Source organism: Lampetra planeri, chromosome 52, assembly GCF_965212315.1.
Source record: "Lampetra planeri chromosome 52, kcLamPlan1.2.h2, whole genome shotgun sequence".
NCBI lineage: Eukaryota > Metazoa > Chordata > Hyperoartia > Petromyzontiformes > Petromyzontidae > Lampetra > Lampetra planeri.
In genome coordinates, this window is record NC_136158.1 from 2347753 (window position 1) to 2375094 (window position 27342).

Consider the following 27342-nt stretch of genomic DNA (forward strand, 5'->3'; position numbering starts at 1 on the left):
ATGGATGCCTTTCATGAAGTCGCCGCATCGTCGAATGTCCACTTGGCCGCGCGTCACAGCGAGAAACGCATTTCGTCAACCTCCACCACAGCATCGCGAACAACGAGAGAGGGTTGCTTGCAGAAGTTTTGCCAACCAGGCGAAGCTCCCCATGAATGTTCCCCCATACGTGCCATTTGCACTCGAAGCTCTTTTGGCGATAACCAACAAGGACAGAGGCAGCCGCAGAGAGAGAGGGGAGCCCTGAGCTTTCGGGAGCTCCAGGCCCAGACCCCCCCCCCACGCGTTGTGTGGGGACTCCGCTACTTACGAACATTCGACTTACGCACTTTCAGAGATACGAACAAACCTCGTCCGTACATCCAATTTGCCTGTTCGCACTGAGAGTCGTAAGTTCAACCGCCGCGCAATAAATGGCGGCGGTTGCATCTACATCTGCAGAACGTGAAGAACCAGTGGCATCTACATCTGCAGAACGTGAAGAACCAGTGGCATCTACATCTGCAGAACGCGAAGAACCAATGGCATCTACATCTGCAGAACGTAAAGAACCAGTGGCATCTACATCTATAGAACATGAAGAACCAGTAGCATCTACATCTGCAGAACGTGAAGAACCAGTGGCATCTACATCTGCAGAACGTGAAGAACCAGTGGCATCTACATCTGCAGAACGTGAAGAACCAGTGGCATCTACATCTGCAGAACGTGAAGAACCAGTGGCATCTACATCTGCAGAACGTGACGGCGTGACTTGGCGTGGTGGGGTTATGTTATTCCTAAGTGGGGTTTTTCTGTGTGTGGATTTTGATCCCTTTTAACCCTGTTAAATGTGGCTCGTGAAAGGAAAAAACACATCTGCAAGTGATGTTTATACTGTTTCTATGGGGAAATGGGGTCCGATTTACGATGATCTGTAATTAAGTAAGTGCCTGTACATTCACTTATTTAAAATTACTTATGAAAGTGAAAGTTATTTCCTGCTCAAATGAGAATTAGGGAAATGCTCATCTTCTGCCGAGAACCCGTCGCCCCCCCCCCCCCCCCCACATTCGCATGGCAGGAGGCCAGTCTCTATACAGGACAAGCCACTATCGACTTCCCCGCAAAGTGGTACTGACTTTCGTCCACTCCGGAACGAACGACCGCCCCAGGCCCCGCACTTTGGGGGAAGGGGGGGCTGCGCTTCCATATCACGCTGTCAGATCTAATACTACTGCTTTAAATTGAAGGCGTCTTGGGGGGGCGGGGGGGTAGGGGGCCCCACACGGTGTGACTTGCCCTGGGCCCCCCGCACCCCCCCCCCCCCCATGCAAAGAGGACCGTAAACAGCCGACCCGCTTTTTAACCCGCACATCGCGCACGCAACGAGCAAACTGAACTGGAGCAAGTGGCACCATTATAGCCCCCACCACCCCCCCCCCCCCCCCCCCCCCACAATGAGATCAGCCTCTCGTCTCAACACTGCTGAGGGTAACTCGTCAATCCCATACGAGCCAGCGTGCGTTGGCAATAAGCGCCGTTCCCGCAAGCACCTCAGGCTACTGTCGCGGGGCCGCCGCGGCGTGCGTATTACACTTCACGCGACATCGCCGGCTCTCTCGAGCAGCCCTGCGGAGTTGAACCGACGGTGGCAAGTGGCGCGGCCGCGATCGGCAGGCGAGTCCCACGCAGATGGACCGGGGCGGGGTGCAAGCGCGATCGCTGCGAAGTTCCACGTGTCTCGGACGTTCGGGTCCCCCCCCCCCCCGCCCCCATGCTTCTCCCGTCCTCTCGTGGCAGAGAAGCCAGCGGAGGTTCTGTCGGCAGCGATTTTTTTGCCATTCGGCTGCGTCGTCCCGAGAGCTGCTGGTGGATTGCAGATGCAAAAGACAAAGACGCACGCACACGCGCGCACAAAGTCCGCCGCCCTCGCGCTCATTTACGTTTCAGGGGAAGTGCGTGGTGATTTTTGGAGTTGGTAGCCGCGGTCGGTCGAGTGGCATCCTCATCGCCCTTCCGTATCGCCGCTGCCGCCGCCGCGATGAGTCGTTGCCGTGAACGTCGACGTCGCCGCTGGTGCCTCCACCCAACGCGTCGCCTCATCCGCACGTCCCAGGTCACGACACTTCTTCTTGCCCTCGCGCCGCTCAAGATTTGCGATTCCTCCTCACCCAACCACCCCACCCCACCCCCCCAACCGCCATCGTCTCTTTTACACTATGGCCCTGAGATGTGGACTCGAGTCATGTGACTTGGACTCGAGTCAGACTCGAGTCATGAATTTGATGACTTGCGACTCGACTTGGACTTGCATAACAATGACTTTGTCCCACCTATGAGATGTGGACTCGAGTCATGTGACTTGGACTCGAGTCAGACTCGAGTCATGAATTTGATGACTTGCGACTCGACTTGGACTTGCATAACAATGACTTTGTCCCACCTCTGCTATGGCCTTGCTCATTTCAAGAAACGCGCGAATTATTTCCTACCACCGCTCCGACAGGGGGAGGGCCTGGACTCAACGACTGCATTTAACAAAAAACAACAGCAACGAAAAGTCGCAACGCAGGACAGTCCTTTGTGATTGTTCACATTTGTGCTTTAGCTATCCCCGCCGACCGGACGAGGTGGGCCACGACTGCCGTCGGTGGGAGTTTTTTGAGGGGCGACGCAGTCTGCCGCTAGGGCTGGACGGGGGGAGGGGTAGGGGGGATGGGGAGACACAGACAGCGCCCGCTGCCTTTGCCGTTTGTCGCTGCTGCTGCTGTTGTTGTCGATGGTGGCGGTGGCGTTAAGTGCTCGCTACTAACAGCGCTTGCCCTAACAGCCTGTTAAAGCCTCTACGGGGGGGCGGGCGGGCGGGGGAAGTGCGGGGGACGGGAAATCTTCGTGTGTCTTTGGCGTCGGTGCTGTTGGACAGCGCCGTTCAGCTGCACTTGCACGAGCGCACGATCATGTTGGAGAGCTGCTCGACGCGCGACTCGCGCCCCACGTAGTAGAGGATCGTGAGCGGCTCGAGCTCCTGAGGGACGCAGCAGGGGGAGGCCGATGCGTCGGGGTTGCGCAGGCTGTACAGGCCCAGCACCTGCGCGCGAAAACCGACGACGACAGGCGGCAGAATAAGGCGCACGCACACAGCGGCGTCTCTCACGTCGGCTCAAGGCCGCCCCCCCCCCCCCCGAGTCGAGCGATTTCCGCGTGGCAGCTCTTCTGCTCAGAATGCATCGCTATCCGTCTGCAAATTGCAGGGTGGTGGGTCCCGTTCACCGGCTCAGCGTTAATTTCATTGTTTTTAAAGACATTGTACTCACCGCAGATGACTGTAGTGACACGGCCGCCGCACCCTATGATAGCTGGTGCCAAACTGCGCCACACGTCCTCCTGTGGGAGCTTCGATGCCATTAACAAAAAAAAAATTTTACGAAGAAAAACTGATGACGTACACGTACGTCATGGGAAAGGGTTAACCCTGGATGTGGAAGGGTTTAACCCTGGATGTGGAAGGGTTTAATCCTGGATGTGAAAGGGTTAAGCCTGGATGTGAAAGAGTTAAGCCTGGATGTGAAAGAGTTAAGCCTGGATGTAAAAGGGTTTAATCATGGGTGTGAAAGGGTTTAACCCTGGACCTGAAAGGGTTTAACCCTGGACCTGAAAGGGTTTAACCCAGGATGTGAAAGGCTGAATGCTGTATGGGTTGGTGAGGGGGGTGGATCTTTGTTTTCGGTGAGCACTGCGGCTTGCCTTGGTGTACTGCGTGTTGTAGCTCCACAAGTAGGGGCAGGGCCCGGCACACATGTTGGCATGGTATCCCTTGGGCTCGTGAATCCACCTCCAGCCGAGGTCGCGCCGAAAGTCGATGTACAGCTTCCTCAGGCAGCAGTTGTCCTCCTGATTGCTGGTGCCAGGAGATCGCGCGCACGGGAGAGAGGTTTTTGTTTTTTTCCCCGACTCTTTAGCGTTATTGTTGTTGCGTTCACCGACTTCGCAAGCGGAATAATCGTGACCTTTAGATTTTTCCTCCTGGGGGAATCCGATGAGCTAGTAAGCTCTTTTTCTTAGGTTTTTTTGGTAACGTCACGTAGATAAAAAAAACTTATAATTGACTTTACCGAAAAAAATTAAGAATATGAATCCTTGCAGTCACGAAAGCTTAAAATCTAGAATAGGAAGCTCTTTTTTGTTCACAGATGTCCAGTTGAGGCACGGGGTCACCGATAGGAGTGCAAAATTTGGGAAAGGTGGGCAAGTCAGTAAAAATACACATAAAGTAAACAAATTGCAAAGGGATGTTGTTCAACACTCAATGCAAGTTAGCACAAGGCAGCAAGAACAAACAAAACAACAACAGTCCCAGACCACAGCGGGGCAACACACAGTCACTCAATAAAATTGCACGTTAAGATAAATTTGCAGGTGCCAAAAACAAAATTGCACAGATGCTACAGATAGTACTACTGGGAAAAGCACAGAGGGACGAGTCAATGGGGGCTCAAGCAGTGCCGGATTATCGTAGTAGCAAAAGTAACTACACATGCTACGGGCCCCGTACTTGCAAGGGCCCCACGCTAAATGCTTTCAAGCTATCAATTCCGGTTCAGTGATTCTGCACTTGCTCTATTATTATAGTACTATATTGCCTTCAACTTTTATGAACGACTGGGTTAGCGATTTGTCGTATTATCTGGCTGTATAGCAAATTTAAAAAATACATTTACTTTACTATGCAAGTTAAACATTTATGTGTTTAAATCCGACACTGGGCTCAAGCTGCGTGGCACCACAGCCATGCCCACATCCAACCTGGCCAAACGGCAGCACGGTTAGTCAACAAAACCCAAAGATCGCAGCGGCAGCAAGAGCAGCAGCAGCTCTACCTCGTAAATAATAAAACAGTTTAGAGTTATACTGGTAGGAACCACCTGGTTCCACCAGCCCACAGGGGATTATTGTGTCCGTCCGTCCATCGTGCATCCAAAAATGGGAGGGGTCGGGCTGGGTGGAGAGGGGAGGGTGGGGAGGGGCTGGGTGGGGAGGGTGAAGAGGGGCTGGGTGGGAAGGTTGGGCCTGGGTGGGGGTTGGGAAGGGTGGGCCTGGGTGGGGAGGGGCTGGTCACCCTGTGGTGCCCTTATAAAACTCAACGTTTAACCTACTCACGCCGGCTTGTGCCCGCCCTCACAGTCGGGCATATTTGCGGAATACACCACGCCGCCGTTGACCCTGGCCATTGACCGAGCAACCCAAAGTTCCTACCAGCTCCCTCCGCAGGCCAATGTGTTTTTACTTCAAAGTTTACTTTCTCTCGTGGAGTCCAGCGCCCTCCACCCCTGCTTCCACCCCCCGCTCACCTCATGCAGTACTTCTCATCGAGCGTGCGCTTCTTCCGAGCAGAGGTGGAGGTCCGCGCCTCGTCGGAGCCGTTCGGGCTCCCCGACTGCGTCATGATCAGCAGGTACGGGAGCCGTCCCTTTTCCTGCGCCGACTTGTACACCTCGATCACTTGCATGTCGTGCCGGACTGGGCCCACCACCCGCCCTTCTGTGCAAGGAAAACCAAAAAAAAAAGCAAAGTTCCACCGTATAGCTTTCGCGAGTGGTCGGAGCAAGTGCGGTCGGTGAGTAGCAACCGGGAAGGCTGCCACGGCGCAGGAAGGGGAGCGGAGTGGGGGGGGGGGCCCACACTCGGCTGTCTTTGTCTCCCCAGTGGCGATGTTTACACACCGCACCGGGCGAATCGATTCGAGGCCGAGTGGACCGAGGGGAGCCCCAGGACCGGTTCGGATAATCGCCGCTGGCGACGGTGTCCGTGATGGGGAATCGAACACCGGGTTGCCGAGCTTGTAGCGCGGCTACTATACCCGCTCCCCACGACAGGAACACACCCACGCACTCTTACTGTTCTTGTAAGCGTTTGGCTGGGAAGAGCAAAGCAGTGGAACATTTTGACATTTTTGAGTCTCGTGCGAGTTTAGCTCAGCTGTGGTCTGGCCAGACAGGGCATTCCTAGAGGCGTGCACGCGCTGCGAGTACTTCACCTTCGAAGTGAACTTGCATCCCCGGTTGCGGTACGGTTGAGTCGCTTGGCCAGTGCAAGGAGATCTTGAAACCTTTGTTCGTGGCTGGGGAGGAAGACATGAGACAGAGAGAACAAGAGAGAGAAAAGCAGGGAATTAAAAACATTACTTTGGTGATTTATTTTATGTTATACCTACGTGACTTTACCGAAAGAACCCAAGAGTATGGATTCCTGCTGCAAATCAAGAATTATAAACATTATTCAGTGGAGGTTGACCAACTGGCTCATTGTTCAGGAGCGCTAGACCGGGTATGCGTATGTAGTGAGTTGATGATAATCATAACTAATTCTGTAGAACCGTAATAACACGACTTTAAACTTTCGTGACTGCAGGAGATTCATAGTCTTGGTTCTTTCGGTAAAGTCACGTAGATCGAAAATAAAATTAAAATAAAAGATAATAATAAAAAATTATCTCCGCCTGATCAAGACCGCTTGTGTTGCGATCGAAACGTCGTGGATTTTTTGCTTTTATTATTTTCCATTGATTATTTTATTTAATTTTTTATTTTATTTTATTTCATTATCTTTTATTTTAATTTTATTTTCAAGCTACGTGACTTTACTGAAAGAACCAAGAATACGTAATAACATGGCCAGCCATTACAAGGCCCGCTGAACAAACGACACACACCAAGATAAAACACGAGCGAACGTGATTCCACCGGTCTGTCGACTCGGGCACCAATGACTCTGCTGAAGGGAAACATCGGCACAACGAATGTTGAACACGTAGCAGGCTTTCATATTCTTGGTTCTTTCGGTGAAGTCACGTAGAAGGGAAATAATAAAATAATTATAATTAAACAATACAATTATCACGACGTTTCGATTGCAACACAAGTAATCATCATCAGGTGTGAAAACAACAGCAATAATTGTTTTTAAAGGTGGCGTTTTTTAAAAAAATTATTGCTGTGGTTTTCACACCTGATGCTGATTGCTTGTGTTGCAATCGAAACTTCGTGAGAATTTTATGGTATTATTTTTATTATTTCCCTTCTACGTGACTTTACCGAAAGAACCAAGAATAGGAATCCCTGCAGCCACGAAAGCTTTAAATCGAAACGTAGCAGGCTTCCGCGACCAATATTATTCATAATAAAGGTTTTTGGGTTAAATCGTGTAAGTATAAATGTGTCGTAACCCTATTCTGGAAAATCGCCCGATGACGCTGGATGTAATCACCAGCGAAACGTCACGGGACTCAAATTGTAAATGTCATGGATTTACTCTCCGACACACCGGTGGGCTGAAGGAGTAACTCATTGTCCTTTTGTTTATGTGATAAATCCCTTACTAATTGGCCGTGTCGGGTGGTGGAGGGTTAGGACACATTAATACGTACGCGATCTAACCCAAAAGCGTTTATTATGGGCGCAATGAATGTTGTTCCCGCAGTAACAAAAAAACCGAGGCAGATACAGACGAGACCGGGTGAAGATCTGAGCCAAAAGCAACGAAGGGAGGGCAACCCCAATGTCTGTGGTTTGTGAATCCGATCGAAGACCCACTCGTGTACGCGCCCTGCCGTCGACTCTGTACCGTTACGACCCTGCATCGCATTCTAATTGACCTCTGCGTTGAGTCTTTTCATCGTTCATTGCGTCGCGCAGTTATTGACCGTTTCCGTCGCTTATCCATTCCTGTTTTGCTGTATGGTTATTTGTGAAGGGGCGCGACACCGAATGAAGATCGATCGATCGATCGATGGGGTCCATCTAAAGAAGCACGCTATGGGCGTTTACGACACAAAGCACGTAGACAATTGTGAGTGTACGTAAACTAACATTGGATTCGAAACTAAATTAAAAACTCAACTTAAGCAATATTTATTTTAGAAGGTAAAAGTGACCCGGCCACAAACGATAGCTCAACGAAGTACCGTTATCGTGTGAAAATGTATCGCAGCCAAATACTCTGAAACGCACGTCGATTCTAAACGTGGATGGGGAAAAAACACGCAAACTCCAAATATACAGCAGCAGGCATCGTCAGGTTCGGAATGGAACCCACAACCAGGCGAGGGAGATAATCTCACCACCCCAGCGCCTCTATGAACAAACGGAAACGTATGGTTGGCTACGTATGGTGCGAAAGAAGTTCAACACACACACACGTTTCCATGTATTCAAGGCACCACAGCGTGGTGTTATCGACAAGACGCGTGGAGTTGCCCTTGCCGGCGGTGAGGGCGTGCGAGCTGGCCTTACTTGAGTCCTGCAGCCAGGCCTGCACCGTGTCGGTCACGTTGAACGCGAGCAGCTCCTCCTCCCCTCCCGTCTGCACCACTTGGCTCGACACAAAGCGCTGAGTCAGGTTGTCTGGACCCGGGCCAGGCAGCAGCTGTCACGCGCAGAGGGGTGAATGTGAGCCAATGACACGCGACGTCGAGGTGAGTGTGAGCCAATGGCGCGCGACGTCATGGTGGCCAGGAGCCAATGGAACGCGACGTCGAGGTGAGTGTGAGCCAATGGCACGCGACGTCGAGGTGAGTGTGAGCCAATGGAAAGCGACGTCAAGGTGGCCGGGAGCCAATGGCACGCGACGTCGAGGTGAGTGTGAGCCAATGACGTGCGACGTCAAGGTGAGTGTGAGCCAATGGCACGCGACGTCGAGGTGAGTGAAAGCCAATGGCACGCGACGTCGAGGTGAGTGAAAGCCAATGACGTGCGACGTCGAGGTGAGTGTGAGCCAATGGCACGCGACGTCGAGGTGAGTGAAAGCCAATGGCACGCGACGTCGAGGTGAGTGAAAGCCAATGGCACGCGACGTCGAGGTGAGTGAAAGCCAATGATGCGCGACGTCGAGGTGAGTGAAAGCCAATGACGCGCGACGTCGAGGTGAGTGAAAGCCAATGGCACGCGACGTCGAGGTGAGTGAAAGCCAATGGCACGCGACGTCGAGGTGAGTGTGAGCCAATGGCACGCGACGTCGAGGTGAGTGAAAGCCAATGGCACGCGACGTCGAGGTGAGTGTGAGCCAATGGCACGCGACGTCGAGGTGAGTGTGAGCCAATGGCACGCGACGTCGAGGTGAGTGTGAGCCAATGGCACGCGACGTCGACGTGAGTGAAAGCCAATGGCACGCGACGTCGAGGTGAGTGTGAGCCAATGGCACGCGACGTCGACGTGAGTGAAAGCCAATGGCACGCGACGTCAAGGTGAGTGTGAGCCAATGGCACGCGACGTCGAGGTGAGTGTGAGCCAATGGCACGCAACGTCGAGGTGAGTGTGAGCCAATGGCACGCGACGTCGAGGTGAGTGTGAGCCAATGGCACGCGACGTCGAGGTGAGTGTGAGCCAATGGCACGCGACGTCGAGGTGAGTGTGAGCCAATGGCACGCAACGTCGAGGTGAGTGTGAGCCAATGGCACGCGACGTCGAGGTGAGTGTGAGCCAATGGCACGCGACGTCGAGGTGAGTGTGAGCCAATGGCACGCGACGTCGAGGTGAGTGTGAGCCAATGGCACGCGACGTCGACGTGAGTGAAAGCCAATGGCACGCGACGTCAAGGTGAGTGTGAGCCAATGACGTGCGACGTCGAGGTGAGTGAAAGCCAATGGCACGCGACGTCGAGGTGAGTGAAAGCCAATGGCACGCGACATCGAAGTGAGTGAAAGCCAATGACGTGCGACGTCGAGGTTAGTGAAAGCCAATGGCACGCGACGTCGAGGTGAGTGTGAGCCAATGGCACGCGATGTCGAGGTGAGTGTGAGCCAATGGCGCGCGACGTCGAGGTGAGTGTGAGCCAATGGCGCGCGACGTCGAGGTGAGTGTGAGCCAATGGCACGCGACGTCGAGGTGAGTGAAAGCCAATGGCACGCGACGTCGAGGTGAGTGAAAGCCAATGACGTGCGACGTCGAGGTGAGTGTGAGCCAATGGCGCGCGACGTCGAGGTGAGTGTGAGCCAATGGCACGCGACGTCGAGGTGAGTGAAAGCCAATGGCACGCGACGTCAAGGTGAGTGTGAGCCAATGGCACGCGACGTCAAGGTGAGTGTGAGCCAATGGCACGCGACGTCGAGGTGAGTGAAAGCCAATGGCACGCGACGTCAAGGTGAGTGTGAGCCAATGGCACGCGACGTCAAGGTGAGTGTGAGCCAATGGCACGCGACGTCGAGGTGAGCGCGCGCCGGTGCAGACGATCGGGACACCTCAGGCCCTCGCCCCCTGCCGAGGGATCGACCGACCGACCGGTCGTGGCGAGCCCGGCCGCCGCTCGCCGTCCCACCTGATAGAGCTCGATGCGCTGCTCGGGGAGCGTCGCTTCGGCGTTGGGCGTCCTCAGCAGGCGCAGCTCGGCCGACACGTAGCGCACGTCGAAGGACAGCGCGCCGACGTCGAACTCGAACGTCCCCCTCGAGTCTGAGCGGCAGGACGGGGCACGGACGGTGTTACGGTCACGATTCGTACCCTTCCCGATCGACAATGGTCAAGTCGGGAGAATCTGGAAATCGGAGGGCCCTGGGTGCTCTAAAGGCCAAATTCCGGCATCGATCCGGGGGGGGGGGGGTGACGTCAGCAGATGATGTCACACTCCTGGATCAGTCTGGACACGTGTACAGTATTGTACACTGCATCAAAAACATGTCATTCTATACATTTACCGTACGAGTGATTTTACAATCGAATACACGAATCACATTTTACACTGCAAATGCTTCCCAATGGCTGTTTGGGTTGATGTAGGGGAATGTCAAACAACACAACGAGGGCGGGGTGGGGCCTTGTATTACGCAAACCGTGAACCAAACCCCAAGTTTACCACATTTGCCTTCGAGTTTGCACATCGCGGATTTTCCGAATGCCGCTATTTTCAAGAACGTGACCCCAATCGCCCTGCCGCGACGGGCGAGTGTTCACCCAAGTCTCGGGATTTGGGGTGACGGTGCCAGGCGCTGTAAGCCCGGGCAGCGCCGTGGTGGCAAGAGTCACTTCAAGATGTTTCTTGTTTTTGTTTGTTGCGGTTGCACCCGAGTCTAGAGTGGGATGGGTGGGGCTGGGTGGGGAGGGGCTGGTCACCCCGTTGTTCCCTTATAAAACTCAACGTTTAACCTACTCACGCCGGCTTGTGCCCACCCTCACAGTCGGGCATATTTGCGGAATACACCACGCCGCCGTTGACCCTGGCCATTGACCGAGCAACCCAACGTTCCTACCAGCTCCCTCCGCAGGAATGTGTTAAAAGCGTGTAAAATCGAGATCGTTTTAGTCGTCGTTTAGTTTAGCGAGCGGCTCGCAAAGCATCGGATTCCTGAGGCTGCACGGAGCTCTCTCTCTCTGCGTTGTGCCCCGGCATGCCTCTGGGGTTTCTCCACTCCCCGACAGCCCCGTTTCCTCCCACTCTCTTACAATAACAAAAATGATCGAACTAAAGTCACACTCAACACATTTGTGAAGAACACCGTCTTAAAAAAAAAAAATGTTGTTGTTGTAATATATGACGTTTTAGGAAAAGGTCCTCAGCCCTCGTTGATAGCAACGTGACGTAAAGTGCGCTATGAAACTATGACTTAAAAAACTATTTTATGAAGGGGTCATTGCCCGAATGTGTTCGTTTTGCTGTTGTTGTTGTCGATACTTGCGCACCGCCGCTAATGCAGCAGCATCGCCAGATTCTTTGTTTACTGATTCATGTTGAAAGCGACCAAACATCCCAGCACAGGACCCCCCTGAAAAAAAACATCTTGAGACTCATCAAGGCTGGTCCTGGGGACGTAAAAGGCTTCGTTTTTTTACACCATGATGCTGCGAAGGCATCTTTTTAACGATATATTTACATCAACATTTTTTTTCTGTGCATCAGTGCTCCCAATACTCCCATCGAGTTAATATACCCTCCAATGGAGACACTCAATGAGCACAATACGATGTCAACATTTACACCCACGCCAAAAAAAAAATCACGTTAATTTCTAAACAAAATTTTAACCCATGCTGTATTGTACCATTTTTTCACAATAGAGTTTTTTTTGGAGGGGGGGTTACATCGCGTAAATATAAATGTGTCGTTAAACCCGCCACCACCCGGCACGTGAACAGAACATGCCAAATCGTTACCTGTACAGCACACCGGGTGTGTTGGGGAGTAAACCCACAACATTTACAAACGGAGTACGACGTTTCACCAGTAATTCCATCGAGCATCATCAGGCGACAGCCAGATTTGTGGCGACAGGAGGACAGAACAAATCTGGCTGTCACCTGATGATGCTGGTCGTGATCACTGGCGAAACGTCGTACTCTGATTGCAAATGTTGTGGATTTGCTCTCCAACACACCGGTTAGTGCTGTACTAGTAATGAATTGGCACGTTCTGTTTACGTGACAACCCTTACTAATTGGCTGTGTCGGGTGGTGTTGGGTTTAACGACAAATTTATATTCATGTGATCTAACGCAAACAAAAAACACTCTATTATTGATAATATTGGTCACGAAAGCCTAAATTGTACGATCTGTAATTGTAGCCAGATGGCTCGGTGGTCATAGCTCAATATACATGCAATGCGTTCCATTTCAACGGCGGTGGCACCTTGGTGGTAAACTGGTGGTCCTGGTCAAGAGAGCTGCTTTAGCTTCAAATGGGCCTCAGCAACTCAGTAATCAGAATATGAATGTATCCTGGAGGAATCCGATGAGCTATGAAGCTATTTTTCACAGATGCCCAGTCGGGGCTGGTCAGAACGTTACGACAATAACACGATAGTGGTGCAAAGTACAAGAAAGGTAAACAAATGACCCAGACACAAACAAATACAACACTAATTCATCCCCATCCTGCCAGGCAAAGCCCACCGAGGTATTAACTTATTTTTCAGAAGCGACCTGGCCACAAATGATAGCTCAACAAAGCAGCCCATCATTTGGACATTTATAGCGGCAACAATAATCTAAACAGCCTAAACGTATTTAATAAATTCTAGATTTGAAGCTTTCGTGACTGCAAGGATTCATATTCTTGGGTTTTGTCGGTAAAGTCACGTAGGAAAATTTTTTAAATTTAGATAAAATAAAAATCACGACGTTTCGGAGGCAACACAAGCCTCCGTCTTCAGGTGGAACCGTCACAGCACGCTCGCTGTATCAAGTAAATGAGAAATTCCAAGAGATCCGACCCCGTATATATACTGGTTGAGGGGGGAGGAGCCAGGGCAGGCACCTGGATAGGAGTTTTTTTTATTATTATGATAAGGTTGGTGCGGCTGAAGCTACGGCTAGTCTACATAACAAAGGACTGAGCCTTTGTTATGTAGACTACCGAAAAAACCCAAGAATATGTATTTCATAAAGTCTGAAGTCTCGGGTCCGGAGACTTTTGAGCTCAGAATCGGTGTTCTTTTATTTAGAACAGACCGAGGAATCCACGACTAGCCATCAAAGAAGCTCTTTTTGCACAGATGTCCGGTTGTGTGGGAGCAGAGGGTGGGGAGCTTGGGGTCAGGAAGTTACAAAGACACATTTTTTTTAACCGACAGAAGGAGTGCAAAGTCTAGGAAAGGTAAAACAGGCCTCTTTGGCAGGAGGTGAGTCTCTCCATGGGAATGACCGTTTGTCGATTCCCGCCGCGGTATGGGTACTCATTTTGTCGACACCGGGAGGAGGGAAAGATGACGGTCTGAGTCACTACCCCCCCCCCTACCAAAACAGGGTTTGAACTCGCTAACTCGCCCAATGCGAGCCCCTTGGGCCAGTTACGCGACGCATTATCTTCAATAGAAATGTATTGACGTTACGAACAAAAAAAACACTCGCTTTCAAGTCTGGATTTCTTCACCGTAACCCCTTTGCTCACGCCCACCTCCCGACGGGATTCGCGTGAATTCTCCGAGTTGGGTATCTATGCGAGCGAGGGACGGAGGCAGTGCTCATGCGTAGAGACTCTGGCTCTCGGTTCAATCCTAGCCAGACGCGGAATTGTCATCAGTGAGGGTGGCAGGATCGGGGTGGGGTGGGTGGGGGGGCCCCTATTTTTCCCACGTGATGTTTCTCGTAAAGCTGCTTGGGAGTCGGGACTATTGGGGTGAGGCGTTTAGCACTGGAGCACAACGTAGGCCCTTATCCGTGACGAGCCGAATTTATTGTCCATCCGTTGTTGCTATATTCCTGCAATGACTCCGGCACGACGGATGAATTGAAAAGGGTGCGAGATCTTCCACAAGCGTTCGTTCGCCACAACTTCCTCCGTCGACAGCGCCCAGAGCCACCTCGGCCCTTCCTCCTCATCTCGACTCTCCTCTCTCTCTCCTCCCAGCCCTCTCTCACTTTCCAGAAATCATCGCCGACCTCTCCCGTTTCCGCCCTCAGAAACCGAACCTCTTGTCACTCGCTCCTCGTTTATGCCCAGTCCCTTCAAATCCTCTCCTCCACCCCATCGCTTCTCTGGTGCGGCCTTCCCCACTCGCGAACCCCTAAACGTCCTCCCATCTGCCCCGCGTGCCTTGCGACCTATCTCGCCTTGCTCGCCGGGCGGTAACGTTGGGCGTCGATTTGTCTCCCTCCAGATTTGAAGCTTTCGTGACTGCAAGGATTCATACTCTTAGGTTTTTTCGGTAAAGTGACGTAGGTAAAAATTAAAATTAAAAGTAATAATGGAAATAAAATAAATAATAAATCACGACGTTTCGGAGGCAACACAAGTCTCCGTCATCAGGTGGGACCGTCACAGATAAAATTACTGCAGTAATGCAGTAATTTGTGATTTATAATTTTATTTTATTTCCATTATTACTTTTATTAACTTTTAAATTGTCATACCTAAGAGTATGAATCCTTGCAGTAATTTTAGCTGTGACGGTCCCACCTGATGACGGAGACTTGTGTTGCCTCCGAAACGTCGTGATTTATTATTTTATTTTATTTCCATTATTACTTTTATTAACTTTTAATTTTATTTTTTACCTTCGTGACTTTACACGTAGGCTTTCGCGACCAATATTATCCATGATAGAGGAGGGTTTTTTTTTTAGCGGTGAGATCGCATAAATGTATAAAGTCTTCTTCGCGGGTGCGCTCCTTCAGCCAATAGGGGGCCACGTTGCTCGTCGGCTCTGCGCTCCGCGCCATGCATCACGCGCGCAAATGTGTCTGGCCTCCTCACCGGCGGTGCAGGTCAATTTTCTGTTTTTCTTCCCATGAACGGCTTTGTGCCAATGAGACGCAGCACCGCAGGGCGAGCGAGGAGAGTTGATTGCGGCATAGACAAAAATAATTCGCCAAGCCAGCAGCGTTCCAGACAGTTCCGGCTGAAATTAGGCGGCTGATAAGAGAGCATTTGGAGAGAGCGTAGCTTCATATTGATTTTTAATGGAAAAAACTTCCTTGAGGTAAACATATATATATAAGGCAAAGATCCCCCGTATAGCCTTAACAGACTGTTGGGGCAAGTGCTGTTCGCGAGCACCTCATGAAGACCAGCACGGCACACGAGGGGGGTGGGTGGGTGGCCAGTGCTACACCGCACCAGGTACTCATTTGAGGCCGAGTCGACCTAGGGGGAGGCCCAGGACCAGTACAGATAATCGTCACCGGTGTTGGCCGTGAGAAGAAATTGAACCCGGGTTGCCGGGTTCGTCATGCAGCGTAGCGCAAACCGCAATGCCACCACTCCACCGCTGAATCATGTATACATGCACACATAGGGAATGGAAGGCGTTCGAGATGACGTGCTTTCGGGGAGATGGAGTGATGAAATCAATTCATCTTCAAAAGGCCGCATATGTGAACGTCGGTCAAATCTGCAAATGGCGATAAAAAAAATCCCATCGTCGTCACCATCATCATCGTCATCGCAATGGAAAACTGAAGAAGTTCATTGTAGTCCCTTTGGGCCTTGGATTGCCATCAAAATACATTTGAACAAATGTGACCCACCGACAAACCGCCTCCGAGGCAGACTGTTGCAGCAGTGAGCATTGGTGACTATACCACGCCGATGAGTCCCAATAAGGACGGAACCAGTCCACAGTTGTCTGTCACCTGCTGATTTTGGCCACGTTTTGTTCCGATTGAAATCGATGGCGATCTACGACAAGGAGGACCACAGTGCACCGATGGGATAACATTTTTTCCGCAGATGCCACAAATGGCTACGGTGCTTTTCACACATTTCGGCGCCACAGAAAATTAGCGGTCGGTCGCTCGAACCGACGTAATGCGCAATCGGGGTTTTGCCCAACCCTTAAACTACCAGTGCTGTTGGCGCACCGGGGCAAAGCCTCGCGCGCCTGTCCATGACAGAGCCTTTACGGCCGTTTAAATGTTCTTTTTTTGAAAAACGCTGCTGGAGCGCGCCCGCCACGAGTTTACGTCCCGAGACGTAAATATTTTAGCCCGGCCAAACACGCAACGCTCGAGGGACGACGCCTGCGCGTTATTGCATGCTTACTCTCCGCTCCCAGGTCACCGCCAAGTTCAGCTGCCTCCTCGGGCAAGCTCGGCGGGGCGCGGGCGGGGTGCGGAGGGCATCTGCCTTGAAACAACGAGCGCCGTTCGCTTCAAGACGCCGGCCCATATTTCCGCGGCGCTCAACTTTCAGCCGTTGATTCAAGCGCCAATGCAATCGGATCGCCTGCGATGAGATCGTGCGGGGATCGCGCCCCATCCCGCCGGAAGCCAAGCGGGTTTGGCGTCATCCCGGACAGCGCTTGAACTTGGCGAACGCCAGCCAGCGCCGCGTACAGGAAATATTTGCACGGGGTAGGCGATGGGCGGCGTCGGAAACGAGCGGAATACAGCAGCGTCGCAATCCCGCGCTCGCGTTGTAATGTTACAGGGCGGCGCTGCTCCGCTCCAATGCTTCGCGCTTTCCCCCTCTTCACCTCCATTCGCGAGCCTCCGATTAGCACGGTGGGCCACGTACGGTGGCGAGTGAAGTTTAGCATAGATTGGTGAATCGCTGGGCACGTTCGCGCGCACGCGGCTGTGCCGTAGCCCAAACCCAACGGAGCGCACACCGCTGATGAGGAGCCCGCCACCGTCCGCCGCGCCGTACACCGCGGCGGTATCGCTGCGATCCGTGCCAAGCGCCTTCACGCCGCCCTGCAACTGGGTCGAAGAACCTCCACATTCAAACTCTTAGTTGTTTCGGTACAGTCACGTAGGTAAAAAATGAAATAAAAATTAAAAAAAAATATTAATTTTTATTTCATTAATAAAAATATTAATTTTAATTTCATTTTTTAACTACGTGACTTTACCGAACGAACTAAGAGTATGAATCCTTGCAGTCACGAAAGCTTCAAATCTAGACTCTTTAAGGACACCGCTTCGCGACCGTTTTTAAGGCGCCACCAACCGCCTCGCATTCGCCGCAGCGCACTGCGACTCTTTGAACATCGATTTTAAAAAAATGTTACCGAAAAAAATGCCTTTTATTGTTATGTGAACGATGACATCTTTCACTAAACCGTTGCTCCTCCCCCCCACCCGCCCCACCAACCCCACCAGCCCCCCCCACCCCCCATGCCCGACCAAAGAAGAAGACTGCACAACGTCGCTGTGGTGGAGGCTGACAGTTTAGACATTGGGCAACTACCACAAAGCAGTACCTATTTTACTCACCGTGTACACGTATGGGTGATGATGGTGATGATAGGGGGGGAGTGAAATGAGGTGTCCATGGCTTAGGGGGGTCACCAGTCACCCCCCCCCCCCCCCGTTTCTGAGAAGCTGCGTGAACCCGTTTGGTCTTTTGAGTGCTTTCCCTTTTCGCATGGCGCAATAGTTTTTCAGGGGCAAATTTCAGAGGCTTTCCTCCTCTCACGTTCAAACAAAAAAAAACACACACACACCCACACACACACCCCGGGAGATTTAACCTCATAAACCCAGCAGAGGCCTCGACGGGCTGAGTGGCAGATCCGAAGTAAAAAATAATATTGGCGGTGATTTTGGGCTTACAAGGGGTTTTTTTTAATTTAAACAATGGGTTTCTCTGTAAAAGGATAGTTGTATTCCCCACGCAAGTTTGTGATTAATGCTCCTTAAAATTTTTGTAAAATACCCCTTCGCCGTACGATCTTTACAATTGTTTACCCGCGCAAGCCTCATTGAGTCTCAGGACTCATTTCTTAGGAGGATCCTGACAAGTTTTAGCAGCAGAAGGCTCGTACAGCACACGAGGGAGTGGGTGGCCAGCACCACGCCCGGCCGCCTTTGTCTCCCCAGTGGCGATGTTTACTACACACCGCACCAGGTACTCAATTGAGGCCGAGTAGATTTAGGGGAGGCCCAGGACCGGTTCAGATCATCGTCACCGCTGTTGGCCATGAGCGGGAATCGAACCCATGTCGCCGGGTTCGTAGCGCAGCGCGCTAACCGCTACACTACCGCTCCCATCCCCCACACGCACTCAACCACTCTCACCCCTCCATCCCCTCCATCCCCCCACACACACACACTCACCCACCCTCACCCCTCCATCCCCCACACACTCACCCTCACCCCTCCATCCCCTCCATCCCCCACACACACACACACTCACTCACCCACCCTCACCCCTCCATCCCCCACAAAGACAAAGATCCCCCGTATAGCCTTGACAGACTGTAGGGGCAAGTGCTGTTAGCGAGCACCTATAAAGGCCGGCACGGCACACGAGGGGGTGGGTGGCGAACACCACGCCCGGCCGCCTTTGTCTCCCTAGCGGCGATGTTTACACATCACACCAGCTACTCATTTGAGGCTGAGTTGACCTAGGGGAGGCCCAAGACCGGTTCAGATAATCGTCACTGGTGTTGGCCGTGAGCGGGAATCGAACCCTGGTCGCCAGGTTCGTAGCGCAGCGCGCTAACCGCTACACTACCGCTCCGCACACTCACCCACCCTCACCCCTCCATCACCCACACTCACCCACCCACCCTCACCTCTCCATCCCCCACACACACTCACCCACCCTCCCCCTCCATCCCCCACGCACACTCACCCACCCTCACCTCTCTATCGGTAATACCCCGCCTGCCCAGGCACCCATAACCACGACCACCACGACCACCACAACGACCACCACCGCCACCACCGCCGCCACCACCACTGCCACCACCGCCACCACCGCCACCACCGCCACCACTACCGCCACCAACACCGCCACCACCGCCGCCACCACCACTGCCACCGCCACTTCCTACGGTGTATTCGTGAAGGAGGAATGTCCGTTCAGATTTCCGAACAATCGCAGCCAGGGCCCCGGGGCACAAACACCGCGTTTCAATGCACAACATTTCCTCTCGTTGTTTCTTTATCAGTAAATTCCGGGGCCCCCAGTGTTGGTTGGTAGAGCGGTGGCACACGACGACGTTACAAAGTCGCGCATTTAGCATCAATTTAAAATGAGAAATAAAAAATAAAAAAAACCCAACACTAAGAGTAAGTCGTCATCTCATCAAGACTTCTTCGATTGTCCTTCTTGAGGGCGGTTCGTAAGCCTGGATAAATCATCGAGGTTCAGGATCTTACCGATAAAATGCCACCTTGTCAAAGTTTGCATCAGCTTTAACAAAATTCATCGTCGTTGTCTAAAATCAATCTGCTGCTGGATGAAGACGAGATAGGTTTACAGTTTTAAATGTGATTTTTTTTTTGCCAGTCCGTCTAGGTCAAGGGTCAGCCATTTTTGTTACATTTCTGTAAAAAAAAAATGTTTTATATATTTCAAGAGCAGCAACGCATGTGTATACGAGACGGAGGTCCTTAATGAAAAACGTTCACGAAGCAGCAGTCATTCAAGAGCCGTGCGCGGCTCCAGAGCCGCAGATTTCCAAACCGCTGGACTCGATGACCAGTGAGTCACTGAATATGCCAATAGACAGTAAATTTGCACAAATGATTTTAAAAATATGAAAAATAACTTATGGCCCTTTGTCAATCCACTGCTGAACGAAGGCCTCCCCACGCCTTGTTGATCACGTGGGTCGCCTGACCATACTTCACCACGCTGGTCGGTGCGGGTGAATGAAGGCGGAGCTGGAACCCCAGGACCCCCGTTCGGATATCCCTCACCACCGATGTGAGCGGCGGGCAGCGATCGAACGCAAGGTTCACGGGGGGTCACCGTGCGTGTGGTGGGTGCGCCCAGCAACTTCTCTGCCCCACGGGTGTTGTCTGCACGAGTCCGTTTTATGCGGCCAAGGATGAGTCCAACGCAGTGCCGGATCAAGCTAGCGCGGGGCCTGTAGCGTATGTTATAAAGGGGCTCGAAATGTAACAAAAAAAAGTGAAAATTTTAACACTAAATTTTCACTTTAAACACTAAATTTTCACTTGCATAGTAAAGTGATTTTATTTTTCCGTTTGCTATACAGCCAGATAATAGGACAGATCGCTAACCTTAAACACCCAGTCGTTCATAAAAGTTGAAGGCGGTACAGCACTATAGTAATAGAGCAAGTGCAGAATCACTGAACCGGAATTGATAGCTTGATCAGCATTTAATGCGGGGCCCTTGAAAGTGTGGGGCCCGTAGCTACTACATGTGTACTACTACATTATATGTAGTAGTACACATGTAGTATTAGCTACTACTAGTAGCTCCTACTACATATGCAGCTACTTTTGCTACGAGGATAATCCGGCACCGATCCAACGGGCAGCCAAACGAAGGCACTGCCCCTCTTAACGGGATCCTCTACAAGTGGAGCTCCCAGTTCAATAGCGAAATTGGGAGGCCGTGCACCCGGGCGGAGCATGAGTAACCGGCATTATTATTTGCTGGGCTTCCTTTCGGGAAGTAAGAAAAGTGGCTGGGCTTCTTCAAATCAAAATCGCTCCTATTTGTTGTTGTTGCTGCTGCTGCTGCTGCTTCGCTTCCTGTTTTCTGGACCCCGTTTCTTCGGTGCACCGCAACGAGCCGATGGCTTCCATGGGGCCTGATGAGATTGCGATAGGTGATGGGAGAGGCTTGCACGCAAGCTAAACAAAGAGTCAACTAGAAAAAAAAATTCTGATATCGACATATCAGGATCTCCGAGGCTGTGGACAGTTTTTTAAATGCGCTTTAAAACCTATTTATAGGCTTCCGCTTATTCAACTTTGAGTTCGATTTGTAAATGGATTCTTAAAAATGTATTTCTAATATCATTATTTATATGCTGAGTGTCTGCTGCTGCTGTCCCGTGCATCACTTTCAGATCCTTGATGAAAATTGCAAAATAAATGGAATAATCATTATTATTATTAAGGCCCACTCAGCCATATAACTATTTTTCAGAAGTGACCTGGCTATCACCAATGATAGCCCAACGAAGTGGCTTATCGTCTTCACGCGGATATGTACAGCAGTTGCCAAATACTCTAAACGCACATCAATGACCAAGCAATTGCAGGGCTGCACATTTAACTGTCAAGCACCAAACTGCAACTGAATCTTTTAAAGATGCTTTAACGGAGCTTGCGTGTGTTTGTGTGTATTGCTGGTGCAGCCTGCTTGCTACCCATATTACTAATCTATAAACTAAACAACAATTCTTATATTCTTAGGTTTTTTCGGTAAAGTCACGTAAGTGACTTTACCGAAAAAACATTAAAAAACATTAAAAAGTAAAATAAAATGAAATAAAAATCACGACGTTTCGGAGGCAACACAAGCTTCCGTCTTCAGGTGGTACCGTCACAGCCACGACAGCTGTATCAAGTAAATGAGAGATTGCAGGAGCTACCACTCCGTTTATATAATGGTTGGAGAAGGTGGTGGGGCAAGGGCCGCATACTTTTTATTAATATGGTAAGGTGAGGCTTAAGACTAAGAATAGACTGCATAACAAACTGAGCCTTTGTTTGGAGAGGCACGGCTTGTGACTCAACCTGTGACAGGGAGACACCACTAAACATGGTAAAACTGTAATAGTTGTCTGTTAAATAAGATTGGCAAAAAAGTGTAGTTAAATCTTTTTTGCATGGTTAATCACATCTTTCCAATGATTACTCAGTTTGTAACCGTCATCACGGTTGAAATTATGTCTGTGTTTGTATATTTGTATGGCTTCGTGTACAAACCTTTGATGGTAGCCAGGAGGTTTGCAGAGAACCTTGGTCTCGGAAAAGACAATTTCATGAGAGCCCACCGAGTTGTAGCAATGATCGGCAACGCCCGAAGAATCAATTCTTATTTTACAAGTCAAAGTCCACGAAGCTACGTCGCTTATCATCACGTGGAATTTATAGCAACCAAATACCCCAAACGCACGGTTCTCAATGTGAATGGGAAAAACCCGGAGGACCCAGAGAAAAACCCACGGGACCACGGGGAGAGAGAGACATCACAAACTCCAAATACACAGCAGCAGGCGTCACAGGGTCGGGATCAAATCCACGATCTCCTGTATACCGGGCGAGGGAGTTAACATCTCTGGTGAAGGCGGGGAGAATAACAGTAGAGCACAATGAGTACAATGCAACAATTGATGTTGCCGCACTGCCCGATCTATGATGCCTGCCACGTGGTTCCTATTTAAATAGAGTGTGTGAACATTTAACGTCGCTAAAACACATTGTCCTGCGGAGGGAGCTGGTAGGAACGTCGGGTTGCTCGGTCAATGGCCAGGGTCGACGGCGGCGTGGTGTATTCCGCAAATATGCCCGACTGTGAGGGCGGGCACAAGCCGGCGTGAGTAGGTTAAACGTTGAGTTTTATAAGGGCACCACGGGGTGACCAGCCCCTGACCATCCAGCCCCACTCCTCCCACCCCCCACCCAGTCACACCCTCCCCACCCAGCCCCTCCCCACCCTCCCCTCCCCACTCAGCCCCTCCCCACCCTCCCCACCCAGGCCCACCCTCCCCTCTCCACCCAGCCCCACCCCTCCCATTTTTGGATGCACGACGGACGGACGGACACAATAATCCCCTGTGGGCTGGTGTAACCAGGAGATTCCTACCAGTATAAGTTGACAACGATGGCAAGGGCAACGTCCCGCGTTCAGGAACGCCGCAACGAGTCTCGAGAAATTTGTTTCAAAGAGAACGTGCACTTTGGGGTCCCCTTGGCCAGGAGCTGAGAGTGTTGCAGTGAACCGATGTTCGGGGGTTTTCCATTGGCCGACTTTTAGACAAGCAGGGGTTGGTATTCCACTTCAACCGTGAGCTCTTAAACATCATTAGGATACACACACACACGCACGCTAGATTACAGAGTAAGAGACAGCCTCCTACACATGGCTCAAAGATTCGGAGTATATAGACACACCGCGTAAACTATATATATACACACGGGGCTTTCACACACACATAGCTTACAGACACACAGAGCATACACACACATAGGGTACAGACACACATGGGATACACACACATAGCATACAGACACACAGGGCATACACACACATAGCGTAAAGACACACGAGATACACACATAGCATACAGACACACACACACACATAGCGTACAGACACATATGGGACACACACACATAGCGTACAGACACACAGGAGATACACACACAGATCACACACACACGGGATACACCCAAATCTACATCATACACAGATGGCATCCATACACACGTAGCCTACACACACACGTGGTATACAGACGCACGTGGCCTCCACACACACACAACACATACAGATCACACGTGGATCACACGACAGTACACGATTAAAAGATCATCAATGCCCCGAGTTTCCTGGCTGGCTGCTGGCTGGGCTTCTCTCCAGCGCCCCAACAGGAACTCGTGATGTTGCTGTTGTTAGTGGCTGCTGCGGGCTGTGCCCACCGATAACTAACCGGGTAACTGGCTACACGCGATTTTTCCCGTGTAACAAATACAATTGTCAAAGTTTGTGTGTGGATGAAGTGGAAAACGAATTGGCGAGTTTTTGTTTAAGTGCCAAAGCTTGCTGGCCGTGTCGGGTGGTGGAGGGTCGCGACACACTTACACCTACGCGATCGAACACGACAACCTTTATGGTGAACGATATTGGTCGCGAAAGCCTGCGTGTTAATTATTCTTTGGTTCTTTCGGTAAAGTCACGTATAAAGATAAAATAATAAATTAAATAATAGCATACGACGTTTCGATCGCAACACAAGCAATCATCATCAGGTATAATGAAATAGCGACATAAAATCTAACCAGAAAACATAGACAGACATATAAGCAGACAGATATCACCAAGATACATAGAGAGAGCAACACAGGTTACCTGTGTTGCTCGCTCTATGTATCTTGGTGATATCTGTCTGCTAGATTTTATGTCGCTATTTCATTATACCTGATGATGATTGCTTGTGTTGCGATCGAAACGTCGTATGCTATTATTTAATTTATTATTTTATCTTTATACGTGACTTTACCGAAAGAACCAAAGAATAATTCCTGCAGTCACGAAAGCTCCAAAATTAAGATTCCTGCGTGTTAAAACAATGAACAAATAAAACATCGAATTTGGATTGAAACGGCGAAAGCGTTTTGGACGACGTGATAATAATGAAAGATATTCTTAGGGTTTTTTCGGTAAAGTCACGCAGGTAAAACATCAAAATTAATAAAAATAAAATAAAATAAAAATCACGACGTTTCGGAGGCAACACAACGTCGTGATTTTTATTTTATTTTATTTTTATTAATTTTGATGTTTTACCTACGTGACTTTACCGAAAAAACCTAAGAATATGAATCCTTGCAGTCACGAAAGCTTCAAATCTAGAAATAATGAAAGATATTTTACTGGTAGGAACCTCCCGGTTACACCAGCCCACAGGGGATTATTGTGTCCGTCCGTCGTGCAGGGAGGGGAGGGCGGGGAGGGGCTGGGTGGGGAGGGTGGGGCTGGGTGGGGGTGGGAGGGGTGGGGCTGGGTGGGGAAGGGCTGGTCACCCCGTGGTTCCCTTATAAAACTCAACGTTTAACCTACTCACGCCGGCTTGTGCCCGCCCTCACAATCGGGCAATTTGCGGAATACACCTTACTAATTGGCTGTGTCGGGTGGTGGCGGGTTTAACGACACATTTATATCTACGCGATCTAACCCACAAACAAACCTATATTATGGATGCTATTGGTCGCGAAAGCCTACGTGTTGAAGTGGACGATCTTTAACGGTAACCAGATGCCTCGGTGGTTACAGCGAACATTTTGGAAGTTTGACTCAGCCCATCATGCCTCCCTCCGGAAGGGGGGGGGCAATAAAAATGCGTTCAAATTTGTGGGAAAGTCAACAGTGACTGTCTTACGGCTAGAATCGCTCACCCTCCTGCCACGGTAATGTGGAATTGCCACCCAACGGCTCTGCAGTTGCTGCCAGTGCCTCGATGCTCATTTTGAGCAGGACGTCTCTTTGACTGCAACGCTAAAAAACCGTGTGCCGTGTGCGTCAACAAAAGTGGTGAGCTGTTGGGTGAGTGAGTGGGTGAGTAAGATGTTGGGTGAGTGAGTGGGTGAGTGAGTGGGTGAGTGGGTGGGTGAGTGGTTGAGTGAGTGAGTGAGTGGTGAGTGAGTGAGTGAGTGAGTGGATGAGTGGCTGGGTGAGTGGGTGAGTGGGTGAGTGAGTGGGTGAGTGGGTGAGTGAGTGGGTGAGTGGGTGAGTGGGTGAGTGAGTGGGTGAGTGAGTGAGTGGGTGAGTGAGTGAGTGGGTGAGTGGGTGAGTGAGTGAGTGGGTGAGTGAGTGAGTGAGTGAGTGGGTGAGTGAGTGGGTGGGTGAATGGGTGAGTGGGTGAGTGAGTGAGTGAGTGGGTGAGTAAGATGTTGGGTGAGTGATTGGTGAGTGGGTGAGTGAGTGGGTGAGTTAGTGGGTGAGTGAGTGGGTGGGTGAGTGAGTGGGTGAGTGGGCGAGTGAGTGAGCGAGTGAGATGTTGGGTGAGTGAGTGAGTGGGTGAGTGAGTGAGTGGGTGAGTGAGTGAGTGAGCGAGTGAGATGTTGGGTGAGTGAGTGGGTGAGTGAGTGAATGGGTGAGTGAGTGAGTGGGTGGGTGAGTGGTTGAGTGAGTGAGTGAGTGGGTGAGTGAGTGGGTGAGTGAGTGGGTGGGTGAGTGAGTGGGTGAGTGGGCGAGTGAGTGAGCGAGTGAGACGTTGGGTGAGTGAGTGAGCGAGTGCGCCCTTCACCGCTGTTGATCCTGCTGCAGTTGACGATGTGCGCTACTCGTGAGTAGTAGTGCTCCTCGCCGCGTGCCAACGCCTCTGCGCACCAGCCCTGCTCGATCGACAGTCGCCGCCGCTGCTGCTGCACCAGCATGTCCCTGGTGCTGTTGTAGAGGGCCATCACGGAGCCCGGCACCACCACCGGCTGGCTGCTGCCGCCGCCCGCGAAATGCTCAGGCGGCTCGGCCAGCCGCAACTTGCTCAGGATCTGACCGCGGATCGCCTCGATTCGCTTGCGCGTCAACTCGGTGAGGTCCAAGCTCCGGCAGGTGGACAATGCGAGCGACGTGTGGAGTTGAAGCAGTAGTAGCAGCAGCGGTGATAGCAGCAGCAGGGGCATCGTCAGCCTGCCAGCACCAGCCATCGGAGCCCGCGGGGATGATGTTGATGATGATGGAGAGAGGAGATTTGGTTAGGAGCGCTCCGGTCAATCCAGGTTAGACGCACGGTAGTGTAGCTGATGATGATGACGACGGTGGAACCTTCTACCCAGAGGTATCGATGTTGAGAAGTCCTGTTCGACAGATCTACTGACGAAACTTCCAGCTCCTCCGAGTCCAAGTTGGCCACACGTGGCGGCGTGGTGGTGTAAATGATGATGATGATGGTGGTAATGATGATGATTGGTTAAAATACTGTACTCGTTGAGAACTTCTGTACTCTAAATTAACTGCAGCTCTGTCAGTGGCTAGTCCAGTCTGTGTACAGACGAAACAAAGATCACCAGTAGAGCCTTAACAGACTATTGGGGCAAGCGCTGTTAGCGAGCACCGATGAAAGCCGGGTCGGCACACGAGGGGGTGTGGTGGCCAGCACCACGCCCGACCGCCCTTGTCTGCCGAGTGGCGATGACTACACGCCACACCAGCTACTCATTTGAGTCCGAGTCGACCTAGAGGAGGTACCCCAGGACGGTTTCAGATACTCGCCACCGGTGGTGTTGGCCGTGAACCGTGGAATCGAACTCGGGTCGCCGGGTTTCGTAACGCAGCGCGCTAAACCAACACGCGAAACGCACGCACACGCACGCAGGGTTACTTAAAACCCAACAGCTTTGATGAGAATAAACTCAACGCTCTCCCTCTCTCTCTCCCGTCCTCCGTGGTAATGTCCCCTGGTTAGCGTCTGGTAGTGTTTAGGAGAGTCCGCAGCAGGAGGAGGAGGCAGAGGAGGGAGGAGGAGGAAGGGTCTACGCGGCGCCAGTAAAGCGGAACA

The 27342-nt window shown here is 51.3% G+C and overlaps 1 protein-coding gene across 1 annotated transcript; it reads right to left on the reverse strand.

Annotated features, from left to right (window-relative positions):
- Window positions 1-2242: 2242 nt before the first annotated feature.
- On the reverse strand, window positions 2243-27342 carry LOC144734603 (transforming growth factor beta-2 proprotein-like). The gene is made up of 7 exons (XM_078616865.1): window positions 26092-27342; window positions 10291-10424; window positions 8271-8403; window positions 6017-6100; window positions 5331-5520; window positions 3727-3880; window positions 2243-3070 (listed from the first exon to the last, which is right to left on the reverse strand). The coding sequence occupies exons 1-7, from the start codon at window positions 26489-26491 to the stop codon at window positions 2912-2914; spliced, it is 1254 nt and encodes a 417-aa protein (XP_078472991.1). The 5' UTR covers window positions 26492-27342; the 3' UTR covers window positions 2243-2911.